Source organism: Bubalus bubalis, chromosome 5 (genome assembly GCF_019923935.1).
Source record: "Bubalus bubalis isolate 160015118507 breed Murrah chromosome 5, NDDB_SH_1, whole genome shotgun sequence".
Lineage (NCBI taxonomy): Eukaryota > Metazoa > Chordata > Mammalia > Artiodactyla > Bovidae > Bubalus > Bubalus bubalis.
Genome location: NC_059161.1, coordinates 127,316,110 through 127,333,205, shown reverse-complemented (window position 1 = coordinate 127,333,205; position 17,096 = coordinate 127,316,110). Strand labels below are relative to the sequence as shown.

General features: G+C 51.8%; 1 protein-coding gene across 3 annotated transcripts in view; it reads right to left on the bottom strand.

Annotated features, from left to right (window-relative positions):
* LRP5 (LDL receptor related protein 5) overlaps positions 1–17,096 on the bottom strand; it is a 123,100-nt gene that overhangs the window by 64,533 nt on the left and 41,471 nt on the right. For all 3 annotated transcript variants that reach the window (XM_025286832.3, XM_025286830.3, XM_025286831.3), the window contains exons 3-5: positions 15,202–15,399; positions 7,837–8,033; positions 6,661–6,792 (exon numbers count right to left, since the gene is read on the bottom strand). In XM_025286832.3, coding sequence (XP_025142617.3) covers positions 6,661–6,792; positions 7,837–8,033; positions 15,202–15,399 — 527 coding nt within the window. The remainder of the gene's footprint in view (positions 1–6,660; positions 6,793–7,836; positions 8,034–15,201; positions 15,400–17,096) is intronic.

Below are 17,096 nucleotides of genomic sequence, written 5' to 3'. Positions count from 1 at the left end.
AACACTGGGCCCTCCTCCCAGCTCCTCTGGGTACCAGTTGGCATCCACATCTATTCCTGATTCCAAATGTCCAGGGAAGAACTGCTCTCCTGCCATTATGCCTGCCTGGCTCCAAGTTCAAGTTCAAATAGAAGCACAGCTCATATTTGTTAGGCAGCCAGGCCTTCCTCTCAACAACCCCATGAATCAGGTACTACATGCTTACTCCTCGCTTAGTCGTGTCCAACTCTTTGCGACCCCATGGACAATAGCCCGCCAGGCTCCTCTGTCCATGGGGATTCTCCAGGCAAAATACTGGAGTGGGTTGCCACGCTCTCCTCCAGGGGATCTTCAAAATCCAGGGATCAAACCCAGGTCTCCCACATTGTGGGCAGATTCTTTCCTGTCTGAGCCACCAGGGAAGCTGATCATCCCTTTTTACTGCTGAGGAAATGGAAGCACAGAGAGGCTGAGCCAATTTCCCAAGATCACACAGCCGGCACATGAGTTAAGGTTTCATAAAAGGAAGGCTGCACACAGAAAGCCATCGCATGATTGAAAAGTGAAAGTGTTAGTCGCTCAGTCGTGTCCGACTCTTTGTGATCCCATGGACTGTAGCCCACCAGGCTCCTCTGTCCACGGAATTCTCTAGGCAAGAATACTGGAGTCCCAGGTTGCCATTTCCTGCTCCAGAGGATCTTCCCAACCCAGGAATCAAACCTGAGTCTCCTGCATTGCAGGCAGATTCTTTACCATCTGAGCCACCAGGAAAATCACTCTAAATTCTGGGTATGCCCAAGAGAGTATTTTCTCGCTACCCGAAGTCTTCAGCAGGCTCTCAACTGAAGACCAAAACTGTGTTATATGTCGTGAATGTTGCCTTTGACACACCGTATCCTGGACGGAAGCCGCCCGGGCACAGCCTGTGTCCATTTCCCTCTGTCCCAGAGGCCATCCCCTTAGCCCAGGGCCTCCTCCAGAGCCCTCACCACGTGGCTTTGGCTCTTGACCCCCGTGGGACACTGGACCTCACCGATTCCTCAGCCAAGAGGAGATCCCCGAGTGATCCCAGGGCCTCCTCAGCTGGCCCCGGAATTCCATCCTCCCTACCGGACACCCCGAGCCTCGGAAGACCCTGGCGGCCCTCCATGGGCAGTGTTGCCTTCCGGCCGGCAAGGCGCCTGCGCCAGATCCTCGGAGCCCCGCCAGTGACATTCAATAGGCTTCAGCGCCTCACTTTCTTCATGTTACCCTCGCATTGCCAGCTTGTCTCCAGGCAGTGTTTGCAGCTGATACCCCGCACGGCGTCAGCAGTCAAAACCCACATTCCACACATGATTTACGTCCGCCGGGACGCGGAACCCTGGCCGCTCGGGAGGCTGCAGGAGCAGGGAAGGCAGCCACCACGCTCAGGAGATGGGAGGCGGGGGGTCCTTTTCATCAAACGTCGTCCTTTAACATGACCCTCTGTCTGTGGCAAAGAACAGAGGCTGGGCGCGGGGGGATCCGAGTCCCGAAGCCCCCCGTCCACCAGGGGAGGCGTCACTGTTTGTGACATCTGAAACCCTCGCCCCACTGGGTCCTCGCTCACAGGACGGGCTCTGACTTGCTGCATCTGTCACCCAGACAGCCGAGGAGGCCCCCCTCGGGGACAGAACCCCCTTCTCATTCACGCTCGCACTCCTCTGGGTGAAGGACACGGGGAGATGTTTGAGGACCACCTCGAATGTCCAGAAAGCCACTTTGGGGCAAACCCTTGAGATGCTCTAAGAAGCTTCTGGGTTGCTTCTCGACTTCAATGAAAACATTTAGGAAATTCTGTTTACCCTTTCCGACCCCGGCTGCCCCCAGATCACTTCAGCTTCTAACAAGCTCCAAGGCAGGAGCTACATAAGCCGCCCTTGACCCCCCAGAATGAACCCTGCATCAGTAGGAAGCAACTGGGCTGTGAACCAGCCTTATAAAAACCGGGCCTTGGGCATCCCATTCTCATGCAAACCAAGACTCCCGTTCCATAGCTTTTGTCTAAGCTGTTCCCTCTTCTGACCTGACAGCCCGGTCCTGGACGGGGCATATGGAGCAAACGCAGGTGGGTGCAGCCTCAGTGTGACGACGATGTTCTATGCAGACCCTCGCCCTGTCCCTCGCTCCCACCCAAGCATGGGCCCCTCGGAATGACAACAAGAACATTTTTCTTCCACGAGCTTGGCATTCTCCAGCTGAGTCATTTGAAAAAGTGTCCTTCACAGCTGGGGAGGGGGCAGTTCTGACAAAACCAGGAGTGGCGACTCCCAGGGCTCTTTGGGAACTGGATCAGCCCCAGCCCCACCCTACACCCCGCACACCCCGCCCCCGAGGGCTTGCTTCCGACAGGAAAGACAGGCTTTGCTGCTAATCCCCAGTTCCCCTCGAGGGTATCGGTGTCAGCTCCCCAGCACAGAGCTTCCAGCCCCGGGTACTGCCTCCTCCAGGAAGCCCTCCCACCCCTCTCCCTGCAGGTGATGCCTGCAGAGGGTACACAATCCTCTCAAAGGACTTGACCCCAGGCAGCGGCCGCCAGAGTTCAGAGGCCCCAGCTACTGGGATGGTGGAAACCCAAAAGAAGCCTACAGTCCCCACTTGTTCTGGTTGGAAAGGAATCTGGGCCTCCCCCAGGGGGTGGCAGGATCCTCCACTGGGACACATCCATCACTGGGCCTTCCACAAATGTCCACATGCAGCCTGGTTCTACATACTTGGAGTGGGCGGAGATGGCAACCTTACATGTATCCCCCTCCCTCTCCCAGAGCAGACATCACCAACCGATCCAACACAGGGCTCAGGCAGATAGCACCCATCGATGGCAGGTAACAGACAGCAGATCCAGATCATTCTACCTCCAGGGCCAGGCCACAATGGAGGCAAACCCAGCCGCGTGGGCCTCCCACAATGTCAAACGTGTGAATGGTGGGCATGGCTACTGTTTATGTAGACCCACTAAGTGCAGGGGGTCTACAGCATTTGCAACTCCTGTTGACGCCCTGGGTTCTCCACAGCTTCCCTGGCAGGGGGTGGTCTCAACCCGCCCCCGCTCCCCATCTCACAGATAAGGAAGGGAGGCACAGAGTAACAGGGCCCCAGGGCTATACCCCAGGGCGGCCTGGTCAAGTCCCTTCTGGAACTCCAGGCTTCTCTAGCTGTGCCACTTCACTGGGCCGTGACTCTGCGCTTCGATGAGGGTTCACGGCCCATTTCTGCCCACACCCCACTGGTGGAACTTTGACCCAGGAAGGCCCCTTAACCGAAGCAGCTGCACAAGGCCCCCACTGGGGAAGGCACTGCTGCCTGATCTACCTTCTTGGGGTTGTGTCTGTCGACTACAAATTGGCACGCAGCATAGGCACTTGCCACCACCTCTACCAAGATTAGATCGAGTGCTGCTGCGGCTGCTGACTTCCAACACGTCCTGAAAGGAGCTCGGGGTGGAGAGTAGGAATGGAGGCATCTGTGCTCCAGGAAAAGCTGGCAGGACGGGCCTTCGGATGGTTACACATCTTCAGACGCCCATTTTATGAGCCAATTCTTGTATCTCCTCACATCTAGAAAAGCGCTACAGCCCTTCATGTGACGTGACACCTGTTCCTTGTGACTAGCAGAAGCCTTCTGCAAAAATATGAGCTTGATTGCATGTACTTCTTCACCAAGACCGCACATCTACTGACCTCTTTCCCCTACCTCTTTCTCAGCTATCTGAGACGCTACCTCCGGGCTATCGTCCTCATCTATTTTTTAAAGTTGACACATCCATCACTGGGCCTTCCCCAAATGTCCACGTGCAGCCTGGTTCTACATACTTGGAGTGGGCGGAGATGGCAACCATACATGTATCCCCCTCCCTCTCCCAGAGCAGACGTCACCAACCGATCCAACACAGAGTTCAGGCAGATAGCACCCATCGATGGCAGGTAACAGACAGCAGATCCAGATCATTCTACCTCCAGGGCCAGGCCCCAAGCCAGCCCTCTCACAGCAGCGAGACTCGGAAATTGCAAAAACACAAATAGAACAGAAATGCCCAACAGGACGAAGATGATTTGAAGGTCCACACACTCGATACAACATTCTTCAGGCAGGAGCACATGCTCCTGAGGTGCTGTGTGTGCGTGCCTCGTCGTGTCCGACTCTTTGTGACCACACGAACTGTACCCTACCAGGCTCCTCTGTCCATGGGATTTTCCCAGCAATAATACTGGAGTGGGTTGCCATTTCCTCCTCCAGGGGATCGTGCTAACCCAAGGATCAAACCCACATCTCCTGCGCCTCCTGCACGGGCAGGTGGATTCTTTACCACTGAACCACCCGGGATGCAGCTCATGTAATTGCAAATACTGCTGCAATACTGTCAACTGAAATGCATAGACACACATGGCAAAAGAGCAGAGAAGGATACACCAAAACATCTCCACCATTTCCAGACTTCCCTTTAGTGTCTGCAATACAAAGCAGAAACGGCTCCATAATTTGCAGGGACCACTGCAGAGTGAAAATGCAGGGTCCTTTCAAGTTGACAACACAGCACAAAATGGGGCTCTTCTGAACTTGGGGCTCCATGTGCCTGCACAGATCAGACACCTGTGAAGTCGGTCCTGACACCAACTTGGCTCCTGCCACAGGGCAGCCACCCAGGCTGTTCCTTCTCTCTGGTCCATCTCCCTCCTCCCTGCTAATCCCCAAGTCTCAGCTCAAACGGTGCCTCCTGGGGTGGACCTTCTCTGGCCGTCCACCTCAGGCAGTCAGTCCCCCCGACCCACCCCCCTGTGCATTACAGTAAGCCCCCTACACATAAGCCGTCAAGTTGCGAACTTTAAAGATGCGAACGTGCATCTGGTTCCGGCGGGGGATCAGAACCTGTGCCATCCACGCCAGGGCTGACCGACCCTGCAGCTCGCCCTCCGTCTCTTGTCGCTGACCACCCTTCAGCTCTGCCATCTCCCACCTCCTCTCGCTCCCCGAGTCAGTAAGTCTTCTGGCCTGTTCACTCGATGCCAGCCCCTTTTTGCCCTTTCTGCTGTTGTACTGTTCTACTGTCCTTTTCAAGGTACTATACTGTGAGGTAAGAAATGTTTTAATTTTCGTGTTTGTTTGCTTCTTATGTATTATTTGCATGAAAAGTATTATAAGCCTATTACAGTACAGTACTCTATACCCGACTGTGTTAGTCGGGTTACCTTGGCTAACTTTGTTAGCCTTACCAACAAAGTGGACTTACCAACGCACTCCCAGAAGGGAACTCATTCAGATTAGGGGACTTACTATACTCTCTGTCGCAGCCCCTTTCGTGCGTCTTGCATTACTCTGATCCAAATCTGTTAATGACTTTTATTCATGTGTGCGCCCGCTCCCTGTCAACCTCACCCAACTGGCACGTGCGCCCTGTGAGCGGCGGGGAAATAGGCCTGCCCGGCTCGCTACCTGCTTTAGCCCCAGCACACAGCAGGCGCATGGGAACGACCTGGGGGTATGTGGAACCTAGCGGATGCCACGTTTTTCAGATTTGCCATCATGAACTTTTGTTTTAAATCCAGGACGAAGTACTGCTCTTCCCTTCTGCCCCAGCCCACCAGGGTAGCCCTCACCTTCCCTTTCTTTCCCTCAAGTGGGGCTGGCCCAGGGGTGGCTGCTTCCAGTCACCTCTCACTACCGCCCTCGCTGGTCTGGCCCGAGTTCACCCTGGTGCTGCCCGGCTGTGCTGGGCCCTGGACGTCCCCAGGGACAAGCTGTATCCTGGACACACATCATTTCCAGAAGAGCACACCCTGAACCCCACACCTGGCAGTAAAGGCCCCCAGGCAGCGCCCCAAGACGGGTGACACTTCATTACAAACAATCACAGCACGAGTGCTTGAAGCAGCAAGCGAGTGACAAGCAAGGGGGAAAATAAAGAGGTGGAAAAATGTCAAAAGCAAAGAATATCACTCATGCAGGGGGCAGGAAATCAGGTAAACTTCATGCATCCGGAAGATAACTCCCGTTAAGGATGTGTTCACAACCTACGTTTCCAGGGGGTGGGAAGGAAGCGGGTGATTATGGCAGGAAGATTTCACGGGAATGGGATGCAAGGGTCAAAATGAATTATAGGATTTCCCTGGTGGTCCAGGGGTTAGGACTCTGTGCTTCCACAGCAGGGGGCACGGTTTCCACCCTTGGTCAGGGAGCCAAGATCCCACACTGCCACACAGTGTAGCCAAAACAAAAATAATAAAAAATAAAATGTTTTTAAAATGAATTATAAGTTCCACAGCAGGCTTATGAAAAAAGTAGAAGAGCAAAGACAGGAGCTTTCGGGAGGGCCCGTGGTGCCGCAGAGTCGGGAGCCCTCGGAAGAGGCGGGAGGAGATGCCCACGTGTCTGCCGCTGCCTCCTGCCTCCCGGTTCCCAGCACACCACCCTCCTTACCCTAACAGTTGACAACGGCCGGCTTTTAGGGTGTGATCACACAAGCAGTCAGGGTGCTCGGCACTCGGGGTCTCAGTCCATCCAGCAGGACCTCCTCTTACAGACGGGAACCCCAGGGCGCCCGTCGGGCAGCAGAGCCCAGATCTGACCCAATCCCGGCAGCTCGGAGCCCAGACTGTGTGAGCCCCTCCCCGAGGGAAGCAGAAGGTGGGCACCCAGGCCGGCAGCCGCGCCTCCCTGGCTCACCTGCCTTGCACGTCTGGCCGTTGTCCTGAAGCTGCACACCTGTGGGGCAGGCGCAGGCATAGAAGGGCTCCCGCGGGGACAGCAGGCACAGATGGGAGCAGCCGCCGTTGTCCTCCTCACACCGCGTGTGGTCTGTGGGAAACGGGGCCGGGGGACACAGTTCCAGAACTGACCCTCGACCCCCACTCCCGCCTCGCCCGCCTCGGGCATCCTCCCTGCCCCTCCTCCTCCTCCTCCCAATTTCCTACAACAAGAAACCCCGTCTACATCAGGGCCCCTCCACGGCCACCTCCCCTGTGGAGGCCACCCCCAGCCCTCGCTGGCAGGATCCCAGGACCTGCCTGCCTGGGAGTCGTGTCGCCCTGGGCTGGGGGTTCCTGGAGTGGAGGCCTGTCTTATCTGTCACGTGCTTGGATCTCATGGGCTCTGCACAGGCGCTCGATGGCCACACAGGGCCGAGCCTCTCGATGCTGATGACAAGACTTTTCGCTCTCCCTGGCACAATGCAACTGAACTGACACTCCCGGCATCTCACTCTGCCCAGGACAGAATTGGGGGGACCCATAAAACGCGAAATGCTGAAAGTGTTAGTCGCTCAGTGGTGTCCGACTTTCTCCAGGCAAGAACAGTGGAGTGGATTGCCATTCTCTCCTCCAGGGGAATCTTCCCAACCCAAGCATTGAACCCAGCTTACATTTAAGGACCACGGAGCTCTCCCCAGAAAACAAGTCCAGAGAGCCCCACCCCTGGGACCCCACTTAAATTCAAAGTTGGGACCTTCAACAGCATCAAGGCCAGAATCCACCCCCCACCCTCGGTCCCCATGGGACCTGGTGGAGGTCCCTGTAAGAGCAGGTGGTGGTCCTTGAGGGAGTGGGTGAACCCAAGTCCCTGGCCCTGCTGGCTGCCTGTCACAGGGGCTTTTCACCATCAGAGACCCCTCCATGACCCCATGGGGAACCCAGGCTGAGAACTCAGGCCTGGAGCAGATTTTCCACGAGTAAGTATGTAACCTCCACTGGGCCTTGAAAAACAGGGCAACCTTCCTTGGGAATCCTTTTGCCGCCCCTGAGGACAGCCCTGTCCAAAGCAGCCCCTGCGCTCTCCCAGCCTGCCCCCTCCCCAGGCGAAGACACCAGCCTCCCGTGCTCAGCCCCAGCCAGGCCCCTGACTTACAATAAGGCTGCCGCTCCGGGCTGAGCACTTGAATATCCATGGGCGAGTAGAGAGCGCTAAGGATCTCCTTCCTCTTGTCTCCAGTCCTCTTGTTACAGGCGTGGATGGAGCGGGTCTGCCAGTCTGTCCAGTACAGAGTGTCTCCGGAGAGCGTAAGGGCAAAGGGGTGCGTCAGACTGCCCTCCACGACCTTCTGCCTGCAGGGGCGGGTGGAGAAGCCATCACGGGGGGTGGTCCCCACTGCGTTCCCCTTCTTGTAAGCCTTCCATCGTCACTGCTGACCCATCGACATCACACCGGCTCCTGGAGCGGTGATGGAGCAGCCTGAGACCTCAGCACCCCAGGAACCCTCCATCAGGTTGCACCTTCCAGACCTAGCCAACCTCCCACCACCCTTGACAATGATATGGGCACCCTCGCACACACAATTGCTCCCCATCCAACCTGATTCTAGAGTGGGGAATACCGGCAAAATACCCCACAAGGAAGAAACACGGAAGAGACGTGGCAAGCCAGAAGCCAACAGCTCAATACAACCAGAACAAAAGTAACGTGCCCTTTCCTCTGAAACCAATCATTTATTTACCAAAGCAGATTAAACTTGCATCAATCTGAAAATTAAAATATTCTGTCTATTTAGGGCATCCCAGGTGGCTCAGTGATAAAGAATCCGCCTGCCAATGCAGCAGACGCAGAAGACGTGGGTTCGATCCCTGGTTCAGGAAGATCCCCGGGAGAAGGGAATGGCAACCCACTGCAATATTCTTGCCTGGGAAATCCCATGGACAGAGGAGCCCGGCGGGCTACAGTCCACGGGGTCGCAAAAGGTCAGACACACTTAGCGACGAAGTACCTACAGGGACAGGGAAGAAGAATTCTGTGTATTTATAATACCCAACAAACAAGAACTTGTTTTTTCGTGAAATTATGGATGCTGGTAATAGAATCATAATTTACGCAGCTGGTAGCATGCAATTACCTGGTTTGAGGACTCTTGCCCCACCATAGGGTAGGAGGCAGGAGCTGTGGGTGGGTGGCCACCAGCACGTGCTCAGCCCCCGGTGCAGCACCCAGGAGAGAGTAATACTCGAGAGGCGCCACTGGCCGAAGACCACACCCTTGTGCTCAGGGTGGATCTGACCCGATCGCCTCTTCCCTGTTTTTTTTAGGCCGTGCCACACGGCATGTGGGATCTTTGTTCCCCAGCCAGGGATCGAACCAGAGCTCCCTGCAGTGAAGTCCACAGTCCTAACCACTGGATCACCAGGGAAGTCCCTTCCCTGTTTTCTTGATGTCACTTTAAAAAAAAATTTATTGAATACAAAGGATCGTTAGAGAATGTGTTCAGTCACTAAGCCATGTCTGACTCTTTTACCATCCCATGGACCGTAGCCTGCCAAGTTCCTCTGTCCATGGGATTTCCCAGGCAAGAATTCTGGAGTGGGTTGCCATTTTCTTCTCCAGGGGATCTTCCCGACCCAGGGATCAAATCCTGCATTGCCGGCGGATTCTTTACCACTGAGCCACTAGGGAAACCTTCATAAGAGAACACTATACCAACAAATCAGACAACCTAGAGGAAATGGATAAATTCCGAGAAGCATACAATCTTCCAAGAGTGAATCATGAAGAAACAGCAAATCTGAATAGACCAAGAACAAGTAACAAAATTGAGTCAGTGATCAAGAAACTCCCCCCACACAAAAGTTCAGATCCAGATGGTTTCATAGGTGAATTCTACCAAATATTTAAAGAGTTAATACCTATCCCTCTCCAGTTATTCCAAAAAATAGGAGAGGAAGCAGAGAATAGTTATCACCAAAAAGACAAGACACAACAAGGTTGGCAGGTAGAGAAGAGAAGCCCTCATGCATTGTTGGCGGCGATGTAAATTGGTACAGCCAGTATGGAAAACAGTATGCAGCTTCCTCAAAAAACTACCGTACAGTCCAGCAATTCCGTATCTGAATAAGTTCCCTAAGAAAATGAAAACACAAACTTGAAAAGATGTAAGGATCCCTGTGTTCACTGCAGCTGTGATTACCATGGCCAGTGTATGGAAGCGACCTGTGTCCATAAACAGATGGGCTGAGCGAATAAAGAAAAGAAGGTGTGTGTGTGTGAACAAAATCCAGCAGAATACTATTCAGCCATAAAAATAATGAAATCTTGTCATTTGCGGCACCATGAATGGACCTGGAGAGGATTATGCAAAGTGAGAAAAGGTCAGAGAGAGAAAAGCAAATACCATATGATTTTCTTGACACGTGAATTCCAGAAGACAAAAGGGAAACAGACTCAGAGATACAGAGAACAAACAGGTGGTTGCCAGAGGGGAGGGGATGGGGAAACAGACAAAATAGACGGAGGAGATCAGAGGTACAAACTTCCAGCTACAAGATAAATCAGTCATGGGGATTTATGTAATGCACACATAAAGAATACAGTCAATAATACCATAATGAGTTTGCTTGGGGATGGATGGTTAACTGTTCTTGCTGTGATCATTTCATAATTGAATCACGATGTTTTTACACCTGAAACGAATACAGTAATACTGTATGCTAATTATAACTCCATAAAAAATATTAAAAGCCCAAACTCGTAGATACAGAGAACAGACTAGCGGTTGCCAGGGGTGCGGTGGTGGGTGAAATAGCTGGAAGAGATCAAAACACACCAATTTCCAGATTTAAGGTAAGTCAGTCCTGGGGGTGTAACATACAACATGTACATTAACAATACATAACAATGTACAGTTAACAATATTGCATTGTATTTAAAAGTTGCCAAGAGAGCGGATCTTGTAAGTTCTCATCACAAGGAAAAAAATTGTAACTATGTCTAGGGATAGAACTGGACATGGAACAACAGACTGCTTCCAAATATGAAAAGGAATATGTCAAGGAGGTATATTTTCACCCTTCTTATTTAACTTATATGCAGAGTACATCATGAGAAATGCTGGGCTGGATGAAGCACAAGCTGGAATCAAGATTGCTGGGAGAAATATCAATAACCTCAGATATGCAGATGACACCACCCTTATGGCAGAAAGTGAAGAAGAACTAAAGAGCCTCTTGATGAAAGTAAAAGAGGAAACTGAAAAAGTTGGCTTAAAGCTCAACATTCAGAAAACTAAGATCATAGTATCCAGTCCCATCACTTCATGGCAAATAGATGGGAAACAGTGGAAACAGTGGCTGACTTTATGTTTTGGGGCTCCAAAATCACTGCAGATGGTGACTGCAGCCATGAAATTAAAAGACGCTTACTCCTTGGAAGAAAAGTTATGACCAACCTAGATAGCATATTAAAAAGCAGAGACATTACTTGGCCAGCAAAGGTCCGTCTGACTAGTCAAGGCTATGGTTTTTCCAGTAGTCATGTATGGATGTAAGAGCTGGACTGTAAAGAAAGCTGAGCACCAAAGAATTGATGCTTTTGAACTGTGGCATTGGAGAAGACTCTTGAGAGTCCCTTAGACTGCAAGGAGATCCAACCAGTCCATCCTAAAGGAGATCAGTTCTGGGTGTTCACTGGAAGGACTGATGTTGAAGCTGAAACTCCAATACTTTGGCCACCTGATGAGAAGAGCTGACTCATTTGAAAAGACCGTGATGCTAGGAAAGATCAAAGGCAGAGGAGAAGGGGACGACAGAGGATGAGATGGTTGGATGGCATCACCGACTCAATGGACATGGGTTTGGGTAAACTCTGGGAGTTGGTGATGGACAGGGAGGCCTGGTGTGCTGCAGTCCGTGGGGTCGCAAAGAGTCAGACACGACTGAGCGACTGAACTGAACTGACTAATAGGGATAATCGTTAACTAAACTTATTAGGGTCATCATTTTGCAATATATATGTACAAGGGGGGAAATACATAACTATGTGATAAGGATAGATGTTAACTAACAACTAAACTTATTACCGTCATCATTTTGCAACATACATGTGTAACAAATCACAGTGTAATACACCCAAAATGAACATAATTGTACATGTCAATTATATCTCAATAAAAACCCAAACCGAACAAACAAAAAAAATGTCTTGAGGTGAAATTCACATAACACAAACTAACCGTTTCAAAGTGAATAATTCAGGGCCACGTAGCACATCCACAATGTTGGGCAACCACCACCTCCAGCTACTTCCCCAACATTCCCATCCCCATAGGAAAACCCCAAACACACCAAGCAATTAATCCTCATCTCCTCAATTCCCCTGCCCCCACAGCGCCCACTGACACCAGTCTGCCTTCTGTCCCTAAGGACTGGCCTGCTCTGGGCTTTCCGAATAAACGGAGTCACACAGTTATGTGGCCTCTGGTGTCCAGTCTCCTTCAGAAGCAGCATGTTTTCAAGGCCATCTGTGGCATGTCGCCTCTCTGTTCACTCCTGTTATGTGTGAGCAATACTTCGTTGCACAGATGCAGCACACCCTGTGTATCCATCTAGCGTTCACCCGTTGGTGGGTATCTGAGTTGTCTCCACCTTTCAGCTATTGTGGACGGTCCTGCTATGGATATTCATGTACACACATGTATTTCAACACTGATTTTCAATTCTTTGCAGGTATAAACCTAGCAGGCCTTCCTAGGTGGCTCAGTGGTACACAATGCGCCTGCCAATGCAGGAGACACAGGAGATGCGGGTTCAATCCCAGGTCAGGAAGATCCCCTGGAGCAGGAAATAGCAACTGGCTCCAGTATTCTTGCCTGGGACATCCCATGGACAGAGGAGCCTCGCAGGCTATAGTCCATGGGGCGTCAAAGAGCCAAACAGGACTGAGCACACAGGCACAACTCAGCAGCAACATAAACCCAGGAGCAGAATTGCTGGATCCTATGCTAATTCAATGTTCACACCCCGGGGAACATGAAACTGCTTCCCATGACGTCACTGAGAAGCCAGACGCCCATCACTTCTCAGGGCTGTTTCTCCTCCCTGAGCCCTGCCTCAGCTGGAGGCCTCCCACGAAGCCAGTGCCCAACTCAGCTCACTTCACCCACCCTCCCTGCTCCTTTCAGGATGCCCCGGGCCCCTGGATGCAACTCCACCCACAACCCCTCTGCCTCCCGGGAACATCCCAAGCACACCTGCCTTCACTAAGGGCTAACCGTGTCCAGAAACAGTGCACAATAAAATCAGACCCTGTGAGTACCTCTGGGAAGCACCATTAGAATCTTCAATGCCCATCCCAGGCCCCAAGGCTCAGAGGAGTGAAGCAACCCAGCCACGGTCAGGACCAAGAGAGAGGCCTGGCAGGTCCGTCTGCTCCAGGGCTCACCCTCTTTACCAGGAGGTCATGTGCCACCTGAACAGCCCTGGGCACATCCATAAAGAGCACTGACCATCTGCAGAGCCAGAAAAATCAGGTACGTAGAAGAGGGGCTGAAAGCGGGCCCTGGAGTCACGTGCCGCATGCCCAGCCTTGGCTCTCGCTAGCTGTGCGGCCTTGGGCGAGTTCATGTCCCTCTCTGTGCACCATCATTAGAGGGGATCATAATAGCAGACACAGGGCTTCCCAGTAGCACCAGTAGTAAAAAAAAAAAAAACCTGCCTGCCAATGCAGGAGACGCAAGAGACATGAGTTCACACTCTGGATTGGGAAGATGCCCTGGAGGAGGAAATGGCAAGCCACTCCAGTGTTCTTGCCTGGAGAATCCCATGGACAGAGGAGGCTGGTGGGCGACAGTTTATGGGGTCGCAGAGTCAGACATGACCGAGCACAGGCATACCAGATGGAAAACACTTCACAGGGTTGGTATGAGGGTGAAATGAACTGACGATGTCCAGGAAAACACCAATGTTCTACAAGGGCCAGCCGTCACATCATCACGTTGCCACCGTATCCTCACCACCACCATCACCACCTTCATCAACACCATCATCACCTTCGCTACCATCACATCATCCAGCTCCATGAACACCACCACCACCACCACCACCACCACGTTTTACATGCCACCATCATCCTCACTGCCCCTCATCACAACCCCTTGAGCAGGGCACTCCCACCTGCAGCCTCTGTCGAGCCTCTAAAGCTCACCCTTCACAACTGCCCGGATCACTCAGCTCTCCAAGGGCCTTGGTTCCCCAGGCCACCAAATCTCAAACCAGGCCCCAGGCCAGGCTGTGATCCAAGGACAATGGGAGGAAACATTTCAGATCAGCTGGGGCACACGGCTCAGCTCTAAGAAGGCTGAGAGGCACTGAGGCTTCCTGCCGACAGTCAGGAGAGTGACCTTAGAGGTGGGTCTTCGGGCCACAGTCCCGCCTTCAGTGACTGAAGCTCCAGCCGGGAGCTTGGCTATAACCTCAGAATACACTCAGAGCCAGAATCCTCCAGCTAAACCCCTCCTACATTCAGATGCCCGCAGAAGTCTGTTCGCTGTTTTAGGCCGCCAGCATCTGGGGTACTTTGTTACACAGCAGCAGATGACCACGGCACATGGCCTGGATAAAACACGGCAAGGCTGCCACCTCTTCACGTCTGCTCCAGCTGGTTTCTGCCTGTGTCTGCCGAGGTCTGGCCGCTGCATCCTCCCCGTGCAGCGTCATCAGAATCCTGAGCACCCTCACCCTGCCCGCCTGGCCCAGGAGCCCCGCAGTGTAGGATCAGGGTCTGTTCACGCGGGAGAAGCCCCAAGACCTGGCACAGAGCCAGCAGGCAGGAAGTCAATGAATAAACCACCCTTGACGGTAAGGGCGGGCGGGTGGGTGGGCAGGCGGGGCGGGGATGGAGGTTTCCTACATGTAAAATGTCAAGAAGCCCAGAAGCTGTTAAGCTGACCAGCTGACCAGCAAGCCCTAACAGCAATTACCAACAAAGACAACACCCTTTTCATTCATTCAGCCTATTTTATTGAGCACCTACTATGCGTAAGGCCCTCTAGCCAGACAGGAAGGCAATGAACACAATTCTGGCCACGCTTCTGCTTCCAGAAGCTCAGTGCTGGGGGGAGGAAGGTGTGCAGAGAAGTCGTTACAACCCCATCAACTCCTGGGCCTGAGTCCACAATCGCTTATCTGCAATAATGAAACCCAAAAAACTCTGAAATTGGAAAGCGCTTTGGTGGCAAAACCTGGATGTGGACGAGGGGCTCTTTATAGCCTTTCCCATCCGACTTAGAATGAACCGTCTACATTTTGCCATAAAATAGATACAGGTGCCTCCCCAGACCCTGCTCGGGCGGGATGTCAGACCACTACTGATCTCTGTCCTGAGGAGGCCTGCGTGCCTGAGGCCCCCAGGGTTTCAGGCGCAAGACCACCGGGCCTGAGTTGAGAAGGATCAACCAACGCCCAGCAGGGATTGGCGGGCCGGAGGGTAAGGGGAGGGCCCAGAGCCGGGACTTACCGGAAGGAGCCGTCCAGGTTGGCGCGGTGGATGAAGCTGAGCTTGGCGTCGGCCCAGTACAGCTTCTGCTCCTCCAGGTCGATGGTCAGCCCATTGGGCCAGTAAATGTCCGAGTCCACGATGATCTTCCGGGTGCTGCCATCCATCCCTGCGCGCTCGATCCGCGGTGTCTCTCCCCAGTCTGTCCAGTACATGTACCTAACGAGGACAGAAACGTTTGCTTTTGTTTGATTTTTGTTTCCTGTCTACATGAATGCAAGCATATGAAACAGAGACAATGAATCTGCCCGGAAATCTCATCCAGTGTTTAGGCCGTGGGGTATTACTACTTCTGATTTGCTTTCTAAGCAGTTAGTGATACGTATTTTTTTTTGTCCAGGAAGCTTGTGGATTCTTAGTTCCCCAACCAGGGGTTGAACCCACACCTTTGGCAATGGAAGTGTGGAATCCCCACTAATATATTATTTATTAATCAAAGTTGGATAATTAAATATCCTTGTTTCCACTTGTTCTCATTTAGCAATATCTTCTGAGTATAATCTTTTTCTTACTAATAGGAATCTTTCTTGTTCTTTTAATGTGAATTTTGTTGTTGTTTGGTCGCTAAGTCACATCCGACTCTTTTGCAACCATGTGGACTATGAGATATACAGATGACACCACACTTATGGCAGAAAGTGAAGAAGAACTAAAGAGCCTCTTGATGAAAGTGAAAGAGGAGAGTGAAAAAGTTGGCTTAAAACTCAACATTCAGAAAACTAAGATCATGGCATCTGTTCCCATCACTTCATGGGAAATAGATGGGGAAACAATGGAAATAGTGACAGACTTTATTTTTGGGGGCTCCAAAATCACTGCAGATGGTGACTGCAGCCATGAAATTAAAAGATGCTTACTCCTTGGAAGGAAAGCTATGACCAACCTAGACAGCATATTAAAAAGCAGAGATATTACTTTGCCAACAAAGGTCTGTCTAGTCATAGCTTTGGTTTTTCCAGTAGTCACATATGGATGTTAGAGTTGCAATACAAAGAAAGCTGAGCACCAAAGAATTGATGCTTTTGAATTGTGGTGCTGAAGACTCTTGAAGGTCCCTTGGACTGCAAGGAGATCCAACCAGTCCATCCTAAAGGAAATCAGTCCAGAATATTCATTGAAGGACTGATGCTGAGGCTGAAGCTCCAATACTTTGGCCACCTGATGCGAAGAACTGACTCATTTGAAAAGACCCTGATGCTGGGAAAGATTGAAGGCAGGGGAGAAGGGAACGACAGATGATGAGATGGTTGGATGGCATCGCCGACTCAATGGGCAAGAGTCTGAGTAAACTCCGGGAGTTGGTGATGGACAGGGAGGCTTGGCGTGCTACAGTCCATGGGGTCGCAAAGAGCCAGACACGACTGAGTGACTGAACTGACTGACTGGACTATAACCCGCCAGGCTCCATAAGTTATTTAAGTGATTCCACACTGAACATTTGCAGTTGCTTCTGATTTTTTGCTCCTACAAAAATGCTGTAACTGAACTTCTAAAAGGCAGCTAAAACATGTATAATGGAATATTACTGTGCACTAAAGAGAAATGAGCTATTAAGCCATGAAAAGACACGGAGCAACACGAAATGCATATTAGTAAGTGAAAGAGGCCAGCGTGAAATGGCTGCATACCCTGGTTCCCGCATAGGACACATAAGACAAAACTATGGAGACAGTAAAAAGATCAGGGGCTGCTGGGGGCTTGGGAGGGGTGAATGAGTGGAACACAGAGGGAAGTAAAATGATTCTACAGGATAATACAGGACTTTCCCTGGTGGCTCAGTCGATAAAGAATCTACCTGCAGTGCAGGAGACCCGAGTTCCATCCCTGGGTTGGGAAGATCCCCTGGAGAAGGAAAT